Genomic DNA, 18,136 nt, shown 5'->3' with positions numbered 1-18,136 from the left:
CATAATCTTTTCATCAAAGCAACTGGTAAAACCACTGGGATCCGATATTGTTTTGTTGGCAACTTGTCAAAACTGTCATTTTGTTAAAAAAAAATTTTATAGATTTGTATAACCTACAAATATATATGGTGATCTATACCACTAATAATCATTAATAAAGTGCTACCCAGTAAAGCTTTCATAGTTCCTTCTCCCACCCCCTCCTCCCTGGACGGGCAGGCATGCTGCCTGCAAAATGCAGGAGTGGTAATTAGACGGCAGGGCTAGGAGGTGACTGGGAGCCAGGGCAGGCTGCAGGAGCCTGTCTCCAACCCTCATCAGGCAGAGGCAGTCATTTGCCTTCTTCCTGAAGACTCTTTCCTCAGGGCTTTCCTGGGACCCCCTGTCCCCCATTCTCCCTTCTCCTGGCTACCCCGTCCCTCACCTAAAGCACTCACATCCCCTGGCCTGAGCCACAGTTGCCAGAGCGTGGATCAGTTAAAGAGGTAAACTGAGGCTGACCCAGCAACACCACGAGGCAGGCCCATCAGCTCCCAGGGGCCAAGTCCAGGGCACACTCTGTCCGCTGCATCTCTAAAACTTGGAAAGGGCAAATAGGACAGAATCCTGCCTCCCACCCAACCCTACCATCCTCTCCTCTGAGCCCCGGGCACTGAGGAAGATTTGGAGGCTGGAGGGCCCCAGTTCTGCTTCTTAGAGCCTCTTTGCCTCTGCCCTGCAGGCTCCCAGCGAGTATGAGACGAGTCCAGAGCAGCTCTTCTACCGGATCGCCCACCTAAACCGCGGTCAGCAGTATCTGCTGTGGGTGGCCGCCGTCACCTCTGCCGGCCGGGGCAACAGCAGCGAGAAGGTGACCATCGAGCCTGCTGGCAAGGGTGAGAAACCTGAGGCTGGGGCAGAGGGGCAAACACTTCCAAAAGCTCCCTTCCAGAATCCTGGTTCTCCCCAGAGAGGGGCTCTGCCTGCTCCGCTTTATCTGCCACCCGGCTATGAGGAACTGGCCACTCACCTGCCTCCTGCACACAACAAGACTGGGCCTCTGCTGCCCCCTGACTCCAGCAAAGCCTCACAACAGGCTGCCTCCAGCTTGCCTGGGGCTGGTGGACAGAGTGCACCCAGTTCCCGACTCCAAACCCTACTCCCAGCTTGAAAAAAGGGGAGTCGCCTCTACTCCCAATTCAAAGCCAGGCCTTTGTCCCAATGCTCAGCTCCTCCAGAGGTGGCTACAGCGGGGTGTGCTGCTTCCACAGAGCAGCTGAGGCTCAAAGGAGAGCCCCCGTGCTGAACTGAACACTAGGCAGGGGTGATGGCGGATTCCTGCCATCCGCAGACCTTTACAGAGCGCGTGCTGTGAACGAGGCTCTGGGCTAGAATCAGACCCTCTTAGGGAGTACCCCACTGAATCTCTGACCAGGACATGAGTGTGCCATGGGGGTTACACCCCCACTTTTCAGAGGAATGACCCTTCCAAGGCCTCATCCCCAGGGCAAGCTGCAGCAGCCGCGCAGGTAGAGCTGGAAGGCTGAGTGTCTGCCCGTCCCTGGGGCGTAGGAACTGGCCACAACTAGCCCAGGACTGCAGGTCCTCTGCTTGCTGCTGGGCCTCCCTGGGCCCCTCCTCACTCCCCCACTCTCTTATCCACCGCAGCCCCGATGAGAGGAGGTGGTGCTTGCGCAGCCTGGCCACCCTACCGGTGCGACTCAAGCTTCTCTTGGCCCAGACACAAGAGCCCCAGCCCTACCCTGCCGCGGGCTCAGAGCCAGCCAGCATCTGATCGAGGGCCTACAGCGGGCCAGGGGCTTCCACCCGCCCTGCCAGCAGGGCTCGTTGACCCATTCCACAGCTGAGCAACCTGAGGCAAGAGTAGCATGGGCTGCGAAGACAGCCAGGAAGGAGTGAGCTAGCTCTCCCAGCTCCAAGTCAGGGCTCTTTCCACACAGCCTCAGCGCCTCCTACCACCCCCTTACCCCTACCGCCAACCTCTTCTTCAGGAAGGGAAGGGACCTAGAGCCTATCACCCTTCCAGAACAGCTGGCACTGGCCCAGAGGCAGGAGTGTGAGGGCTGGGCATCTTTGCAGAAGGCTGGCCTCTTCTTCTGGGGGCATTAAATAAACACGGTCCTAGAGAGCTATGGACTTCCTAGAACACATTCACACAGCGTCACCTCCCAGCTGCCCTGTAAGGTGAGAAAGACAACCACTGCTGCCCCCTTCCCCCATACACACACTCACACACACGCCCACACACATTGCACGCTCACATATGCACTCACACAAACACATGCATATGCACATGCACACACTTATCCACACAGACCCGCACACTCACTCACGCACATACACATACTAATGTGCATACACATGTGTACACACTACACACTAATACATGCACACATATGCACACGCATATACACATGCATACACACTATACACACTAATACATGCACACACATATGCACACATATGCACACGTGCACACACACTACACACTAATACATGCACACACATACACACACCCTATACACACTAATACATGCACATGCATACACACACGCACACACTATACACGCTAATACATGCACACACGTGCACACACATACACACTATACACACTAATGCTTGCATACATGCATATGCACACACATATACACACACATACACACATGCATACACGTGCACACTCACATATGCACATACACACTAACACATGCACACTCGCATGTGTATGAACACATGCATATGCACACACATATATACTAACACACACATACACACACATCCACACACTCACATGCAGATGCACACACACACCCACACATACACACACATATGCACACACACCGAGACACACAGAGATTCAGGGAGCCAACCCCAGCCTGTGGCAAAACCAGGTCTGGAATCTGATCTCTGGAGAAACTCGGAGAACCTCCACAAAGCCTCCAGGCTTCTCACTGCCCCCGCCATGGAGGCCGTCTTCATGTGGACCCCTCTGCCAGGGTGTCTGGTGCCCCCACTGCTCCAAGCAGACCCCAGAACTCCCCTCCTCTGAGAGCCCCTTGGCACCCGGCATGACCAGCACAGGAGCCCAGCCCCCCTACATCCTGCACCTGAACCTCTCAGCTGCTCCCTCACTCTCTCTCCACCCAAGAAGGGCCTAGCTCCACGGGCCTGCTCTACTCTCTGAGGCACCTGGGCACTTGGTTCCTTTAAATCTAGGCCTGGCAATCTCCCAGGCACTAGATGCATTTACCCACCCACCACACTCTGGACACCTGTGGCCCCGCGCCTTCTGTGATGCTGCTGACCCAGTCCTCCGCCACCACCCTCAAGACACTCCTGTCCCCTCTTCTGTGCCTGTGCATGCTGATCCTAGAGTTGGTCACTTCCCTGTCAGTCTGCATCCCCTCCTGTGGCCTCAACGCGCCTGCCGACTCCTAGATCAGCATCTTTGGTCCAGGCATCTCTCTGGTGCTCCAGAACACACACCCACCTGTGGTCTAGCTACAGCTGTGGCTACACTGTGGACTCAGTGTGAGGTGAAGCCATCCGGTCCTTCCTGCCAAGCCCGCCCCTCCTCCAGTGTGCCCTGTTCCCATGAGGGTGCCATCACTCACCTCGGTGGCCCAGCCAGAGTCCTGGGAGCCATCCTCCCCTCCCTGCTTTCTTCCCCCAAACCAGCCAGACCCTAAGTTTTGTCAGCTCTTGCTCTGAGCCCCTCATCTCCCCACTGCTACACATCACCTCCAGCCTGCATTCTGGCCACCATCCTGTCATGGTCTGTGTCCTCCAGGACCCCCTTCACCAAACTATCCTCTGCAAGCAGCCAGGATGCATCTGAAATTGGCTGAGGATACCATTTTTTTTTTTTTTTTTTTTTTTTTAAGACAGAGTCTTGCTCTGTCACCCAACCCAGTGCAGTGGTATGATCTCGGCTCACTGCAACCTCCACCTCCCAGGTTCAAGTGATTCTCTTGCCTCAACCTCCCGAGTAGCTGGGATTACAGGCACCTGCCATTGGGCCCGGCTAATTTTTGTATTTTTAGTAGAGAGACAGGGTTTCGCCACGTTGGCCAGGCTGGTCTTGAACTTCTGACCTCAACCTCAGGTGATCCATCTGCCACAGCCTCCCAAAGTGCTGGGATTACAGGCATGAGCCACCAGGCCTGGCCAACACCACTTCTTATAACCCTCTGGTGGCGGCTTTCTAAGAGGGAGTCCAGTCTCCTGGCCCTGCCAACAAAGCCCCCGAGATTCTACTACTGCCCGTCCCCTTGGACTCAAGCTTTGGTTACCCCAGAGTATTTGCAAACCCTCACACCTGCCATGAGCTTCAGATCTCCATGTCCCTGCTTAGTGCTATTCCCTCTTCTTGACATGTGTCTCCTTCCCTGCTTATGAAGTCTTTCTTAGCCTTCAAGTCAGAGCTTCCAATTCCAGATGCTGTTCCCGGCCGCTGCCTCCACCGCCCACTTTTGGGTGGCATTCATTCCCCCTGCCTTACACCCCTAGGCTTCCTCGTGCCTGCACCTACCATAGCATTTTGCCTGTTATAATTTTTCCTTAAGTATCTGTCTCCATCTTGGATGGTGATCAACATGAGGACAGGGAATAAATCATACTCATTTTTTGAATCCTCAGAGCCTCATGTGATCCTGACCATAACTGGTATTTCATCAATGTTTCCTGAGTCCATGTCTCCCAGTCAATATTCCCTGACACTCACCCCACACCAAAAGCCCAAGGTGGAGGTCAGATCAGGGAGGGAGGATTTGAACTGTAAATCCAGGGGGCCCTAAGGACGGAGGCCAGGATATTGTGCAGGGGTAGAAATGGCGTGGCCCTCATCCTCTCCTCCCTGTAGCCCCAGCAAAGATCATCTCCTTTGGGGGCACCGTGACGACACCTTGGATGAAAGATGTTCGGCTGCCTTGCAATTCAGTGGGAGATCCAGCCCCTGCTGTGAAGTGGACCAAGGACAGGTGGGTGTTGGGACACTGGAGGAATGGGTGGCCCCAAAGAGGGATATAGTAGAACAGCGGTGTAGAGGAGAGTCTGGGGCCCTCCTTCCTGGTGACCCGGTTGCCTTCAGGCCTATAGAGGCCCTGCAGGGTGTACTGCTACTGCTCTCTCAAGCAGGCCTGGCCCTCTGGCTCCCCTCTTGGGAGCCAAGGACCTCCCTTCCCCGGATGGTTAAAGACGCCGGGTTACCTCATACCCCCAGGGAGTGCTGAGCAAAGCCCCAAGAACCCCGCGTCCCCTGGCGAGCCTCCTTCCACCCCCAGCTCTTTGTCACACACGGGGGGGAGGGCCTCAGGACGAAGGGGTGCTTGACATGACCCACCCACTCCATCCTCGCCCCTGGCAGTGAAGACTCGGCCATTCCAGTGTCCATGGATGGGCACCGGCTCATCCACACCAACGGCACACTGCTACTGCGTGCAGTGAAGGCTGAGGACTCTGGCTACTACACCTGCACAGCCACCAACACCGGTGGCTTTGACACCATCATCGTCAACCTTCTGGTGCAAGGTGAGGCTCTGTGAGGCAGGTGACCCCGGGTGGGGACAGGGATGGAGAGAGGGTAGGGATTCCATCATGCAAGACGGTCATCGAATGGAAGAAGACAAACCAAGGGACAGACAGACCTTTGGGGAAACAGTGGTGCACGTGGAAGGGGAAGCAGGAGAGCTGGGGAGTGGGAGTGAGGGTGTGGGAGAGCCAGCACCTTCCCGTCACGGGGGGACCCCCACACCCCATCACAGGGTCCACCCCTGTGCTAAGGGATGGTGGCTTTCCCCTCACAGTTCCCCCGGACCAGCCCCGCCTCACTGTCTCCAAAACCTCAGCTTCGTCCATCACCCTGACCTGGATTCCAGGTGACAATGGGGGCAGCTCCATCCGAGGTGAGGAGAGGTCTGGATGTGGGGGAAGATAGGGGAAGGAATTCTGGGCCCGGGGCAGGGAAGGGGCTTCACCCACTTCTGCCATTTGTCTCCAAATGGCAGAAATGATCTGGGGGCTGAGTGACCCACAAGGAAGTCACTCAAGTGCCAAGGGAACTGCAATGGCCCAGGCATCCGGGATTTAGTACGCCCGCCCCTCCAATGCCACTTGTGAGCTGTGTGACCCTGGAGTAGGCTGTTTCCCTCTCTGAGTCTGGGTTTCCCAATCTGTCAAAGTAGACAAATGGACTAGATCAGTGCTTTCCAAGTGTGAGTGTGTGACTGCGTCACCAAGGGGCCTTGTAACAATGCAGTTCTGACTCAGCGCTCTGGGCTGGGGCTGAGGACCTGCCTTTTTTTATTTATTTATTTATATTATTATTATTATACTTTAAGTTTTAGGGTACGTGTACACAACGTGCAGGTTTGTTACATATGTATACATGTGCCATGTTGGTGTGCTGCACCCATTAACTCGTCATTTAGCATTAGGTATAGGGACCTGCCTTTCTAACACGCCCCAGGTGCTACTGAGCCTGCTGCTCAGGGGGCCATGCACGGAGTAGTGAAGGTCTAGACAGGACCCCTTGCGAGCCTCACAACTCTGGTTTTCTCCCCTCCCGAACCTGCCACTAACCCCTAACACTACAGCCAAAGTGACAGCGTCAAACCTGCCCAGGGGCTGGACCCAAGGCCCTTACAGTGTTGTGTCGATTGGTTAGTTTAATATAGAGAGTTGACTGGGGCTGATCCTTCCAATTTTGCTTCTAAGGAGCATATGCCTGTTCCAATGACCAAAGGCCTGACTCTGCCCCCTGCCTGGAGCCCAGCCCCCCTGTTGGGGTACCCGAGACTGGGCTTCTGCTGCCTTGCCCTGCCCTGCCCCCACCTGAATCAGGCCTACTCACCACAGGCTTCGTGCTACAGTACTCAGTGGACAACAGCGAGGAGTGGAAGGACGTGTTCATCAGCTCCAGCGAGCGCTCCTTCAAGCTGGACAGCCTCAAGTGTGGCACGTGGTACAAGGTGAAGCTGGCAGCCAAGAACAGCGTGGGCTCTGGGCGCATCAGCGAGATCATCGAGGCCAAGACCCACGGGCGGGGTGAGGCCCAGGCCACCGGGGCAGGGAAGGAGTGACAGGCCCAGGGAGGGTGGGCTAGAGGGGCTAGGTATGGGGTGTAAGGCGGCTGGGGTGGGGAAGGAGGGGTCCAGGGATGCAGGGAGGCTGAAGAGAGGAGCCTCAGCCTCCTTCCCGTCACCACAGTGTCCTGATGGATCTCATTAGGAAAAGCTAGTTCCACTTCCCCACCGGGTGGCCGAAGGTGGCATTCCTCTGCCTCTTCCCAGCTCCCTTCCTCCTCTGCTGAGGCCTCTCTCCAGGCCCTGCCCTTTTCTTCCCTCTCCTCCCTCCCCTCCTCTTCCTCCTCTGTGCCCTGGGGCTTCCCCATCCCATCTGTGCCAAACATGGATTCTCCTGGAGCCACTGCCATCCCAGCTGCCCCAGGGAAATCCTTTCCAGCCCAGCCCAGTCCTGCCTCCCCCCGAGTCTCTAACCTCTCTCTCTCCCTCCGGCCTGCCAGAGCCCTCCTTCAGCAAAGACCAACACCTCTTCACCCACATCAACTCCACGCATGCTCGGCTTAACCTGCAGGGCTGGAACAATGGGGGCTGCCCTATCACAGCCATCGTTCTGGAGTACCGGCCCAAGGGGACCTGGGCCTGGCAGGGCCTCCGGGCCAACAGCTCCGGGGAGGTGTTTCTGACGGAACTGCGAGAGGCCACGTGGTACGAGCTGCGCATGAGGGCTTGCAACAGCGCCGGCTGCGGCAATGAGACGGCCCAGTTCGCCACCCTGGACTACGACGGCAGTGAGTTGCAAGGGTGGAAGGGATGGCACAGAGGCTGGAGCAGGGTGGTGCGAAGGAAGTGGGCAGAGTGGCAGATACATAAAGAGACAGACAAAGAGAAAAACAGGCAGGAATGCAGGTGGGGGAAATGCTAGCCCGCAGGTGAAGGGGCTGACAAAGGGGACCTCAGGTTTGTTGAAGCCAGGTAAGCGGGCAGATGCACCAATGGCCACTGCAGATGGACAGATACATATGTCAGTAACACCAAAGATGGAGAGTCTTTGAAGCTGCAGTCTTCAATCACTGTGCATTGTTTCAGGGAGGTGACAAGGGAGGTAGAGGTATAGTTGAGGTCCTGACCTCTAAGAACTTTCTGCTGATATGGAGTAGTAGCCAGGAGGGAACAGCCTATGCTGCAGTCGCAAATACCAAACCTGGTGGCTTAACCCTGTACTGATTTGTTTCTTGCTCTCTTGGAGTCCTGCGAGGGTTGAGTGGCCACCATCTTTTTGAACATGGAGACTCCAGGATCCACAGAAAAGGCATACTACCAGTTCCTAACTGCATCTGCCACATAGGGATACATATACACATGCACACATCCACACACACACACACACACACATCCACTGAAGGAACATGGAAGGCTGAATTCATAGAAGCCCACTGTCACAAGTCTACCTATGTGTTAAGGAAACAGAATAAAAGCAGTATTAGAAGCGGATGGACTCAAGCAAGGAAGGCCTCATGAAGGAGGTGACTCTTAAGCAAAGCTCTGAAACAGGCAAGGATCAGGGCTTGGCAGAGGGTTATGTCAGCAGGAGAACTTGCCATGCTTCCCCACAGGAGCCCCGGGTTAACGGATATGGCCCCCGGGAGGGGTGAGCAGAGAGAGAATATAGGGTTTGTAGTGGTTTTTGTCTCCATCTGGGGAAGAGAACCCAGTGTCCACTGCCCTGACTTCTCCCTACTATGCTTCACCCTTTGTTCTCCCCATCCCAGCTGGATGTGAGAATTTAAGCCCATCAATCCACTCTCTAGGAATGAGCACTGAACTCCAACATGCGAGAGACTAACTCCAGGAGACTTTAGGCTAATTCTACAACAGTACCAGGAAGTTGTTAATATAATGCAATATTAAAACTACGCAACTGTTCATGGCTGTCCTGATAGGACCAGAATTTGGGGAGCAGAGGGGAAGTCCAGGGTTCTGTGCCAGGAGGTGGAGGTCAGAGCCCAAGGGCAGCAAGAGAGGTCAGAGGACTACCCCACCCATGAGATGTTCTGCACAGTACCTGGCTCATAAGGGATATCTAATTCTATTATTTGCCCTCATTCAGGCACCATTCCACCCATCAAGTCTGCTCAAGGTGAAGGGGACGATGTGAAGAAGCTGTTCACCATCGGCTGCCCTGTCATCCTGGCCACACTGGGGGTGGCACTGCTCTTCATTGTACGCAAGAAGAGGAAGGAGAAACGGCTGAAGCGACTCCGAGGTGGGGGAGCTTCCTATGGGCCTTCCAGGAGGGGGTGTTGGCTCTCAGCCACATTGTCCCCACTTCACTGGATCACAGCACCATCTGGATGATACAGAGTGCCTGTGTCCCCTTGAAGGAGGAGCAGCCACTCAAACTTTCTGAAACCTCCTTAGTTCAGAAGGTTTCGTTCACCACTTCCTCCTCTATGCCCCCAAGACTTTGTGCCTGCCCCAATCAGGGCTAATATTTAGAGGTACACACTGGTAAAGCCATGTTGATTGTTAAATATTTAAACATTTCCATGTTGGTTGGTAAACAGATGTTGCTCCTTTCCACACTGGATGCTTCATCCCCTCTCACGGGATCCCTGCAACTTTCCTAGGACCCATCCACTAAAGAATAGACCTGCAGGTAGTCTCTAGGACAATGCTCAGTTCTAAGTGGACAGTTTCTGCACCATGTCAGGTGTTAAATATTTTGAATATTATCCCCTTTTTCCATTACCTGATACCACAGTCTACTGTGAATGGTTCTGATTTACCTCAGTTTTCCCACAGCCTAATACAGTGTCTGGCACCTACTAGTTGCTTCATAAATATACTTTCACTTATTTGGAAAACTTTTATTGAGTCTGCTTCATCATAGATACTGCAAGACTACAGAGATCAATAAAGAATGGCCAAGCCATACTCTTACAGAGTTTATCATCTAATGTGAGGAGCCAGGAGACAATAGTAGCACAGAAAAGAGAATGACTAATGCTCCCTATTTTGTTCAGGAATTGGGTAAATGGATGAATACATGGTTCAATGGATGGTTGATGATTGGATGGATGGATGGATGGATGGATGGATGGATGGATGGATGGAAGGAAGGAAGGATGGATGGATGGATGGATGGATGGATGATTGGGTGGATAATTGAATGACTAGATGGGTGAGTAGTTACATGGTTGGATGGTTGAATGGATCACTGAATAAATGGTTGAATGGAAGGATGTATAGATAGAAGGATGGTTGGATGGCTGAATAGATGGCTGGGTGTAAGGATAGTTGAATAAAAGGCTGAATGAATAGATGGGTGTATGGATGGATAAATTGATGGATTGTTGAATGGCCAGATAATGATTATATGAATAGTTGAACAGATGGGTAGATGATTGAACAGATGCTTGGGTGGATGGATGACTATTCTGATAGATCGATGGATGACAAGATGGATGGATGGCTGGATGGAAAAACTATTGGAATTGTGGAATGATTGGATGAAAGGTTAAAGGAGTGGTTGGATATAAGGTTTAATATATAAATATAAGAATGATTGAATGGATGTTGAATGCATGAGTGGATGGTTGAATGGATTACTGGTTGAATCAATGGGCGGACGGATAGACAGAAAGATGGATGGTTGAATAGGTGGATGATGAATTAATGGTTGGATGGATGAATGGATAATTGGATGGTAGATGGTTAGATGGATGGATGGCTAGATCAGTGAATGAATGGATGGATGGATGGATCAATGGATGGGTGAATGGATAGCCAGACAATTAGATGGTTGGATGCATGCATACAGCTATTGGGATTCATTCTGACAGCTCATTCTCAGCTATCAGGGGTCTAATAAATTAACTAGGCCCTTTAATTCTTCTCTCTTCCAAATTCCTAACCTGAGAGTCCTGATCCTATTCAAGGCTCCTCTGAGACAAAGCAGGGGCCCCAAAATCCACCCATGGACTTTTTGGGGACAGAGGCCCCAGAGGAGGAAGTGAAGCCTCTTGGTTGATATGAGAGTTTAATCATCTGGGGCTTCCCGTTGACCACCTCTACTACATCCTCCACTCTCTCCTCTCCCCAAGATATAACTGAGGATAAACCTTCCACTGATACCCATTTCCAGCCTGTTATGGTGTTGTGTTTAAGTAGAGTCAATTCATGAAGCAGATGAGGCACTTGCTATGCCCCCAGTGCTTTGGGAAGGTTCTCTCGATTAGATAAAATTTGAAGAAAGGAAAACAGACCTGAGCCAAATCCTGAATTTGGAGCAGTGAAACCGCGTCATGTTTTGGGCTGTTTTGTAGGTCCTTATATTTCTCCTTCTGCTTCTTAGGAGACCAGCCCTGGCCCCATTTTAAGGAATTCTCCACCTTGTTTCCCATGCCTCTCCCATTGTCATCCTGTTCAAACTTCATTCTCACCCAGCCCTCCTCTCCCTCTACTGTTTTGCAGATGCAAAGAGTTTGGCAGAAATGTTGATAAGGTGGGTATCACCAAGCTGTTTCCTTTCTCCTGCCTTCTCCCCTCTCCCCTGAGGAGGACTCAGGAGCCTCACTCTGAACTCCCAGAATAGGAGACAGGCTTCTAAGATCCCACTGTCCTGCAAAGCCCCCTCCCCCAACCCCTTATGGCTGCTGAGCCACTCACCTCCAGTCTTTCTCCCCACAGCAAGAACAATAGAAGCTTTGACACCCCTGTGAAAGGGCCACCCCAGGGCCCACGGCTACACATTGACATCCCCAGGGTCCAGCTGCTCATCGAGGACAAAGAAGGCATCAAGCAGCTGGGTGAGTGACAGGTGCCACAAGCTCCCTGTCCTGCTGGGTGTGCTTCCCTAGGCTACAACCCATGGAAGTCAAACACCAGCCCTCATGGCAGTGCCCAGGGTTCTGGCAGTAGCCCCATCAACCACTCAACAACCTTAGAACTCACTGTGGCTTCTCTCAAGGGCTAAGTTTCCTCCTCTGTCCAATGGAGGAGATTGCTGGCCTTTCTGTGATTCAACATTGGATAAAGCCTGGGTGTGGTGGGTCATGCCTGTTATCCCAGCACTTTGGGAGGCCAAGGAGGGAGGATCACTTGAGGCCAGAAGTTCAAGACCAGCCTGGGCAACATAGTGAGATCCCATTTCTACCATAAAAAAAAAAATAGCCAGGCATGGTGACGCATCCTGTAGTCTCAACTACTCGGGAGGTTGAGGTAGGAGGATAGCTTGAGCCCAGGAGATTGAGGCAGCTGCAGTGAGCAATGATCACAATTAAGCCTGGCCAAAAGAGTGAGACCCTGTCTCAAAAAAACAAACAAATCCACAAACAAAAAACACATTGGATAAAGACAAAGAGAACTTCAGTCACGTCCAAAAGAGCTTTAAAAAACAATTGTAAAGGACTCCTAGTAATTGTCTTTCTTTCCCCAGGAGATGACAAGGCCACCATCCCTGTGACAGATGCTGAGTTCAGCCAAGCTGTCAACCCACAGAGCTTCTGTACTGGCGTCTCCTTGCACCACCCAGCCCTCATCCAGAGCACAGGACCCCTCATCGACATGTCTGACATCCGGCCAGGAACCAGTATGCATTATCCCCAGGGAGACAGCCCTCTTCCCACCCAGGGTGGCTTGGGCATAGCATGACACAGAGGTAGTGTTTTTTTTAAAAGGGAAGAGGGAGCGTAATGGAATAGAATGGAAAAATGGAAAGCACTAGAATTAGCGTCTGGAGACCTCAATTGCAGATTTACAAACTGTGACCTTGCACGTATCACTAACTTTATCTCTCTGGGCCTGTTTCCTTACCTAGGAATTTTTTAGAGTATTGGGTATTCATGTTCTCCAAGGGTCTTTCTATCTCTAGCACTGTGTATCTGGACATAGGATAGAACACATCAAGGACTGTAGGGAATGAATGGGCAGTCAGGAGGCAGCAGGAAAGGACATCACATTCTCCCCCAGGTGGAAGGAAAAGATGGGGTGGGTGGGGAGAATGCCCTCCACTGCCCCCACACCTTGACTCGATTGCTCTTCTCCTCTGGGGACAACGATGAGGTTAGGAAAGGCAGCATTCCCAAGGGAGCTTCTGTGGCTGCGTCTGCCTCTTCCCTTGCTCCCCCCTGCCCTTTCTGGTAAGTGCCAGCTGCCCAAGCCTGGGTGCCTTTGGTTGGAGGATGCAATTTCTTGCTTCTGTCTGTGCAGATCCAGTGTCCAGGAAGAATGTGAAGTCAGCCCACAGCACCCGGAACCGGTACTCAAGCCAGTGGACCCTGACCAAGTGCCAGGCCTCCACACCCGCCCGCACCCTCACCTCTGACTGGCGCACCGTGGGCTCCCAGCATGGTGTCACGGTCACTGAGAGTGACAGCTACAGTGCCAGCCTGTCCCAGGACACAGGTGTGCCTAAGGCCCTGCTGGCATCCTGATCATCTCTCCCTAGTTCCCCATCATTCACCTTCACCTTCTATTCTTCCCAGCTTCTACCCACCAGCTCATGAGGCCCAAGGCATGAGTCAGTTTCATGTCTAGCTGGTCACTGACCCACTGTGCAGCTGGGACAAAAACACTTGACTTCACCGAGCTCTACTTGGTCAGGGAGTTAATTTTGCTTTCCCAAAAATTGTCAGAGAAAATGGTACACATGATGTTCATTGGAGAAAGGGCTGAATGTTCCAGGGGATGGTTGCTTATCTTCAAGAATGAAAGATGTTCTGCCCTTCATGAGCCAAAGATCCTACTTCTGCCACCACTGCCACCTTCACAGGATCTTCTCAGCCTGTTGCCCTCCATGGCCAGACTTCCAGATGGCTGCTGGGGTTACGGGCAGGGGAAGTGCTCAGTCTCACTTATACCCTTCTCCCCATAACCCACCCCTTTCCTCTGAACTCCCCAGACAAAGGAAGGAACAGCATGGTGTCCACTGAGAGTGCCTCTTCCACCTACGAGGAGCTGGCCCGGGCCTATGAGCATGCCAAGCTGGAGGAGCAGCTGCAGCACGCCAAGTTTGAGATCACCGAGTGCTTCATCTCTGACAGTTCCTCTGACCAGATGACCACAGGCACCAACGAGAACGCTGACAGCATGACGTCCATGAGCACACCCTCAGAGCCTGGCATCTGCCGTTTCACCGCCTCACCACCCAAGCCCCAGGATGCGGACCGGGGCAAAAACGTGGCTGTGCCCATCCCTCACCGGGCCAACAAGAGTGAGTGCTCAGACCACCTCCCAGGCAGTGCTCCCCGCCCCCTGGCCCCAGCCCCATGAGCCCTGGCTAGATCTAGTCCTGCCAGCACCAGGATCCTGCCAGCCCAGCTTGGCTCCTTGGCAGTGCAGGGTGGTACCAACAGCAAGGACTTAGGAGCAGGCAGATCGGGGCCCACATCCTGGCTTAACCTCTTCCTATGTCTGTGGCCTTGAGCAAGTCATTTAACCTCTGTGGCCTTAAGTTTCTCATTTGTAAAATACCAACGATAGTATCTACTTTGCATTGTCATAATGGGCATTAGAAATGATATACATCTCCAGCATGTTGTAAGGCCTCATTCATTCAATAGTGAGCATCCCCTTAATCTGAAGCTGTGCCAGGATGGAAACAGATCCCTTCAGGGTCAGCTGCCCAAGGGCCTCTGTTCTCAATGCTGTTTGAATTTAATCCAGACCCAAACAAACAATCCTGGCAACTCCACCCACCATGGTCATACCTCTCGGTAGGCAGTGACCTGGCCTGGCTGGGAACCACCTGACCCCAGGGGCCTGGCCAGAGCATATGTCCTTAGAGGCTGGCAGGGCAGGGCTAGGATCACCAGGGGGAGTCCATCAGCAGATGCTGGGGTCACAGCATGCAAAGCCCAGACTATCAAACAATGCAGTCTGGTCTGCTTAGCACTGGCCATGCTAACTGAGGCAGGGGGTAGGGCTCTCTGGGTCATGGAATGAAGAGCCTGGAGCAATGGAAAGACTGTGGAGACTGTGACCCTGAATGACACCCCCACCCCTTTTGGCTGTGCAAATTTAGGCAAATGATTTAATCTCTCTGAACCTCAGTTTCCTCACTTGCAAAGTACAGACAGGTATTAACCAATCCTAGGGGCTGTCGTGAGGATTCAATAAGAAAATCTAAGGAAAATGCCTGGCCCAGCTCCCCGGGGGAAGAGGCCCATTTGCAGGCAGGGTGTCCATGGAGCACGGGGGGTCAGGTGGCGAAGGTCTTAGAAGCAAGTCACATGGAGGCAGTTTAAGAAATAAGGAACTAGGTTGGGCACAGCGGCTCACGCCTGTAATACCAGCACTTTGAGAGGCCAAGGCAGGCAGATCACCTGAGGTCAGGAGTTCCAGACCAGCCTGGCCAACATGGCAAAACCCCGTCTCTAATAAACAATACGGAAATTAGCTGGGCGTGGTGGCACATGCCTGTAATCCCAGCTACTCGGGAAGCAGAGGTTGCAGTGAGCCGAGATCGTGCCACTGCACTCCAGCCTGGATGACAGAGCGAGATTCCGTCTCAAAAAAAAAAAAAAAAGAAATTAGGAACTTTCCACCTGGAGAAGAGGGGACCAAGGGGGAGGAGAGGGGACATGTAGCTGACTTCAAACATCTGGAAGGCTGCTATGGGAAAAAGGGGGATGCCTTACTCTGTGAGACCTCAGAGAACAGAACCAGGCTCCATGGTGGGGAGGCGACAGAGAATGATATTCCTTTCCTCCTCAGGGTAAAGAAAAGCTTTCTACCAGCCAGAGTCGTTAGGACACCTTTGTCCTTAGCAGTAGTGAGCTCTCCACTACCGGAAGCTGACCAGCCTCTAGTGACCATTGAACAACAAGCATCTATGTATTGGGCAGCTGTTATCTGCACCAGGCACTGTAGCAAAGCACTTTACCTCCCTCATCTCATTCACTCCTCACAATAATCCTGTGGGGAAGTAAGATCATCCCGATTTCACAGATAAGGAAACGAAGGCTCAGAAAGGCCAAGTACCCGACCTTTCCACTACTCTTTATTGCCCCCCAGTGGAGGGGCCCCTATGCCAGATCAGAGAGAAGACTGGGGGCAGGCGATGGGGTGGGGGCTGAACGAGCTGCTTCCAGAGGCCTCTGCCTCTAACATCTTCTGCCTCTGTGATTCCAGGCGACTACTGCAACCTGCCCCTGTATGCCAAGTCAGAGGCCTTCTTTCGAAAGGCAGATGGACGTGAGCCCTGCCCCGTGGTCCCACCTCGTGAGGCCTCCATCCGGAACCTGGCTCGAACCTACCACACCCAGGCTCGCCATCTGACCCTGGACCCTGCCAGCAAGCCCTTGGGCCTCCCCCACCCAGGGGCCCCTGCTGCCGCCTCCACAGCCACCTTACCTCAGAGGACTCTGGCCATGCCAGCACCCCCAGCCGGCACAGCCCCCCCAGCCCCCGGCCCCACCCCTGCTGAGCCCCCCACCGCCCCCAGCGCTGCCCCTCCGGCCCCCAGCACTGAGCCTCCACGAGCCGGGGGCCCACACACCAAAATGGGGGGCTCCAGGGACTCGCTTCTCGAGATGAGCACGTCGGGGGTAGGGAGGTCTCAGAAGCAGGGGGCCGGGGCCTACTCCAAATCCTACACCCTGGTGTAGGGCCAGCAGGAAGAGCAGCCACACCTGGGCCACGCGGTGCCGCAGCCCCACACGCCAGCTCGGCTGTTTTTCTGCATTATTTATATTCAACTGACAGACAAAAACCAACCAACGACAAAACAAAAACCCCCAATCATGAACGCCTGTACATAGAACTCTTTTGTACAAATGAAACTATTTTCTTCTTCTCCATGAAGCCAGGGCACAAAGAATTTGACAGTACAAGTCAAATCCCCCACCCCACAAAATATGTGTGGAGACATATATACATATATAGACAGACAGGAACGCGTCCACAAGCTATATATCTATATATTTCTCTCACCCTATTTTGAGACAGAGGCACAAAGACTCAGCAATTTTTTTCCCTCCTCCTCACCCTCCCCCCAATCTAGGTGGTTTTGACAAAGACCAAAATCCCAACTCAGAGACACTGCATGCGATTTTACTGTTCCAAGAAAACCAGGAGTTGCTTCAATTTGCAGATGCTTATGTGTTAATACCTTTTTCTATGAAAAAAGACCCAGCGCCGTGTGCAATAAAGGTTATGTTTCTATGTGGTGGCTTTTTTCCCATCTGGCGAGGGCCAGCGGGGAGGGAGGAGAGACCCCGATCCCAGGCTACCTGTTTCTCATAAAGAGACTTTGTGAGAAGCCTGGGCTTTGGCTCAGTGCTCTAAGACTTTTAAAGGCTTGCAATTAGCCCAGGTTCCTCCTCTTCTGTTCTCAGAGCTGTGCTGGGCCCGCAAGGGGAACTAGGTCGGTGGCTTCGTGCAAACTCCTAAACCCCTCTGACCCACAGTGTCCTTACCTGTAAACGGAGGGAAGCTTGTAGCAGATGGAATGGGGCAACCTTGGCTCACCAAGCACTGGGGAGCCTGGGATAGGGGAAGGGTTGCCTACTGGCTTCTCTCCTCCAAGAGAGTGCAGGGTAGCCAGGGGGCCAGGACTACACAAGACCACTAGCCGACAGTTGTGAAAGAGGTGCCTATTGGGAGCGGGGAAGAAGAGATTATCTATAGCTGGGGCACCAGGCCAAGGCCTAAAGTTCTGGGCTGACTGTTAGGACCAGATGAGGTCAGAGGGAGAAAAAGAGAAGTCGTGGGAGGTGAGAGGAGTGAGAGAAGCTCATGGAGGAGAGGGAATGGAGCTCAGCCAAAGAGAACCAGGTCAGCACACCAGGTACCTCACCTGGCTTCCAAGGAGTCAGCCGAGTGGAAGAAAAGGCGTCCACACGGAGGAGCAGGCAAGGTGCCGTGGGTGTGCAGAGGCCCGGTTTCTGATGAGAGGGTCCAGGGGGCATCACAGGAGGTGACAGGTGAGATGGACCTCCAGGGACTTGAAGGTTTGGAGAGGCAGAAGCAGGTGACGGGCCCCTGGGTGAAAAGGAAGTGCACCTAAGAAGTGCACAGGGGGCTCTTGAGTTGAGCACTGCAATTGAGGCTGAGCTGTGGATCAGGAACCTGGAAGGAAGGTGAGTCTGGGACCCACTGCTCCCTAGCAGCTG

At 53.2% G+C, this 18,136-nt stretch overlaps 1 protein-coding gene across 1 annotated transcript in view; it reads left to right on the top strand.

Moving 5' to 3' along the window:
• The window catches only part of DSCAML1 (DS cell adhesion molecule like 1), a 379,006-nt gene extending 361,820 nt beyond the window's left edge, over positions 1-17,186 (top strand). The window contains exons 21-33 of the mRNA XM_055273293.1: positions 722-875; positions 4,862-4,979; positions 5,366-5,529; positions 5,805-5,903; positions 6,856-7,044; positions 7,523-7,810; positions 9,130-9,285; positions 11,496-11,526; positions 11,712-11,830; positions 12,460-12,612; positions 13,233-13,427; positions 13,924-14,235; positions 16,155-17,186. Of these exons, the coding sequence (XP_055129268.1) occupies positions 722-875; positions 4,862-4,979; positions 5,366-5,529; positions 5,805-5,903; positions 6,856-7,044; positions 7,523-7,810; positions 9,130-9,285; positions 11,496-11,526; positions 11,712-11,830; positions 12,460-12,612; positions 13,233-13,427; positions 13,924-14,235; positions 16,155-16,630 (2,454 nt within the window). The 3' untranslated portion in view covers positions 16,631-17,186. The remainder of the gene's footprint in view (positions 1-721; positions 876-4,861; positions 4,980-5,365; positions 5,530-5,804; positions 5,904-6,855; positions 7,045-7,522; positions 7,811-9,129; positions 9,286-11,495; positions 11,527-11,711; positions 11,831-12,459; positions 12,613-13,232; positions 13,428-13,923; positions 14,236-16,154) is intronic.
• The last annotated feature ends 950 nt before the right edge of the window (positions 17,187-18,136 follow it).

Source organism: Symphalangus syndactylus, chromosome 3 (assembly GCF_028878055.3).
Source record: "Symphalangus syndactylus isolate Jambi chromosome 3, NHGRI_mSymSyn1-v2.1_pri, whole genome shotgun sequence".
Taxonomy (NCBI): Eukaryota; Metazoa; Chordata; class Mammalia; order Primates; family Hylobatidae; genus Symphalangus; species Symphalangus syndactylus.
Note: the sequence above shows the minus strand (reverse complement) of the source record. Positions and strands in the feature narration are given on the sequence as shown.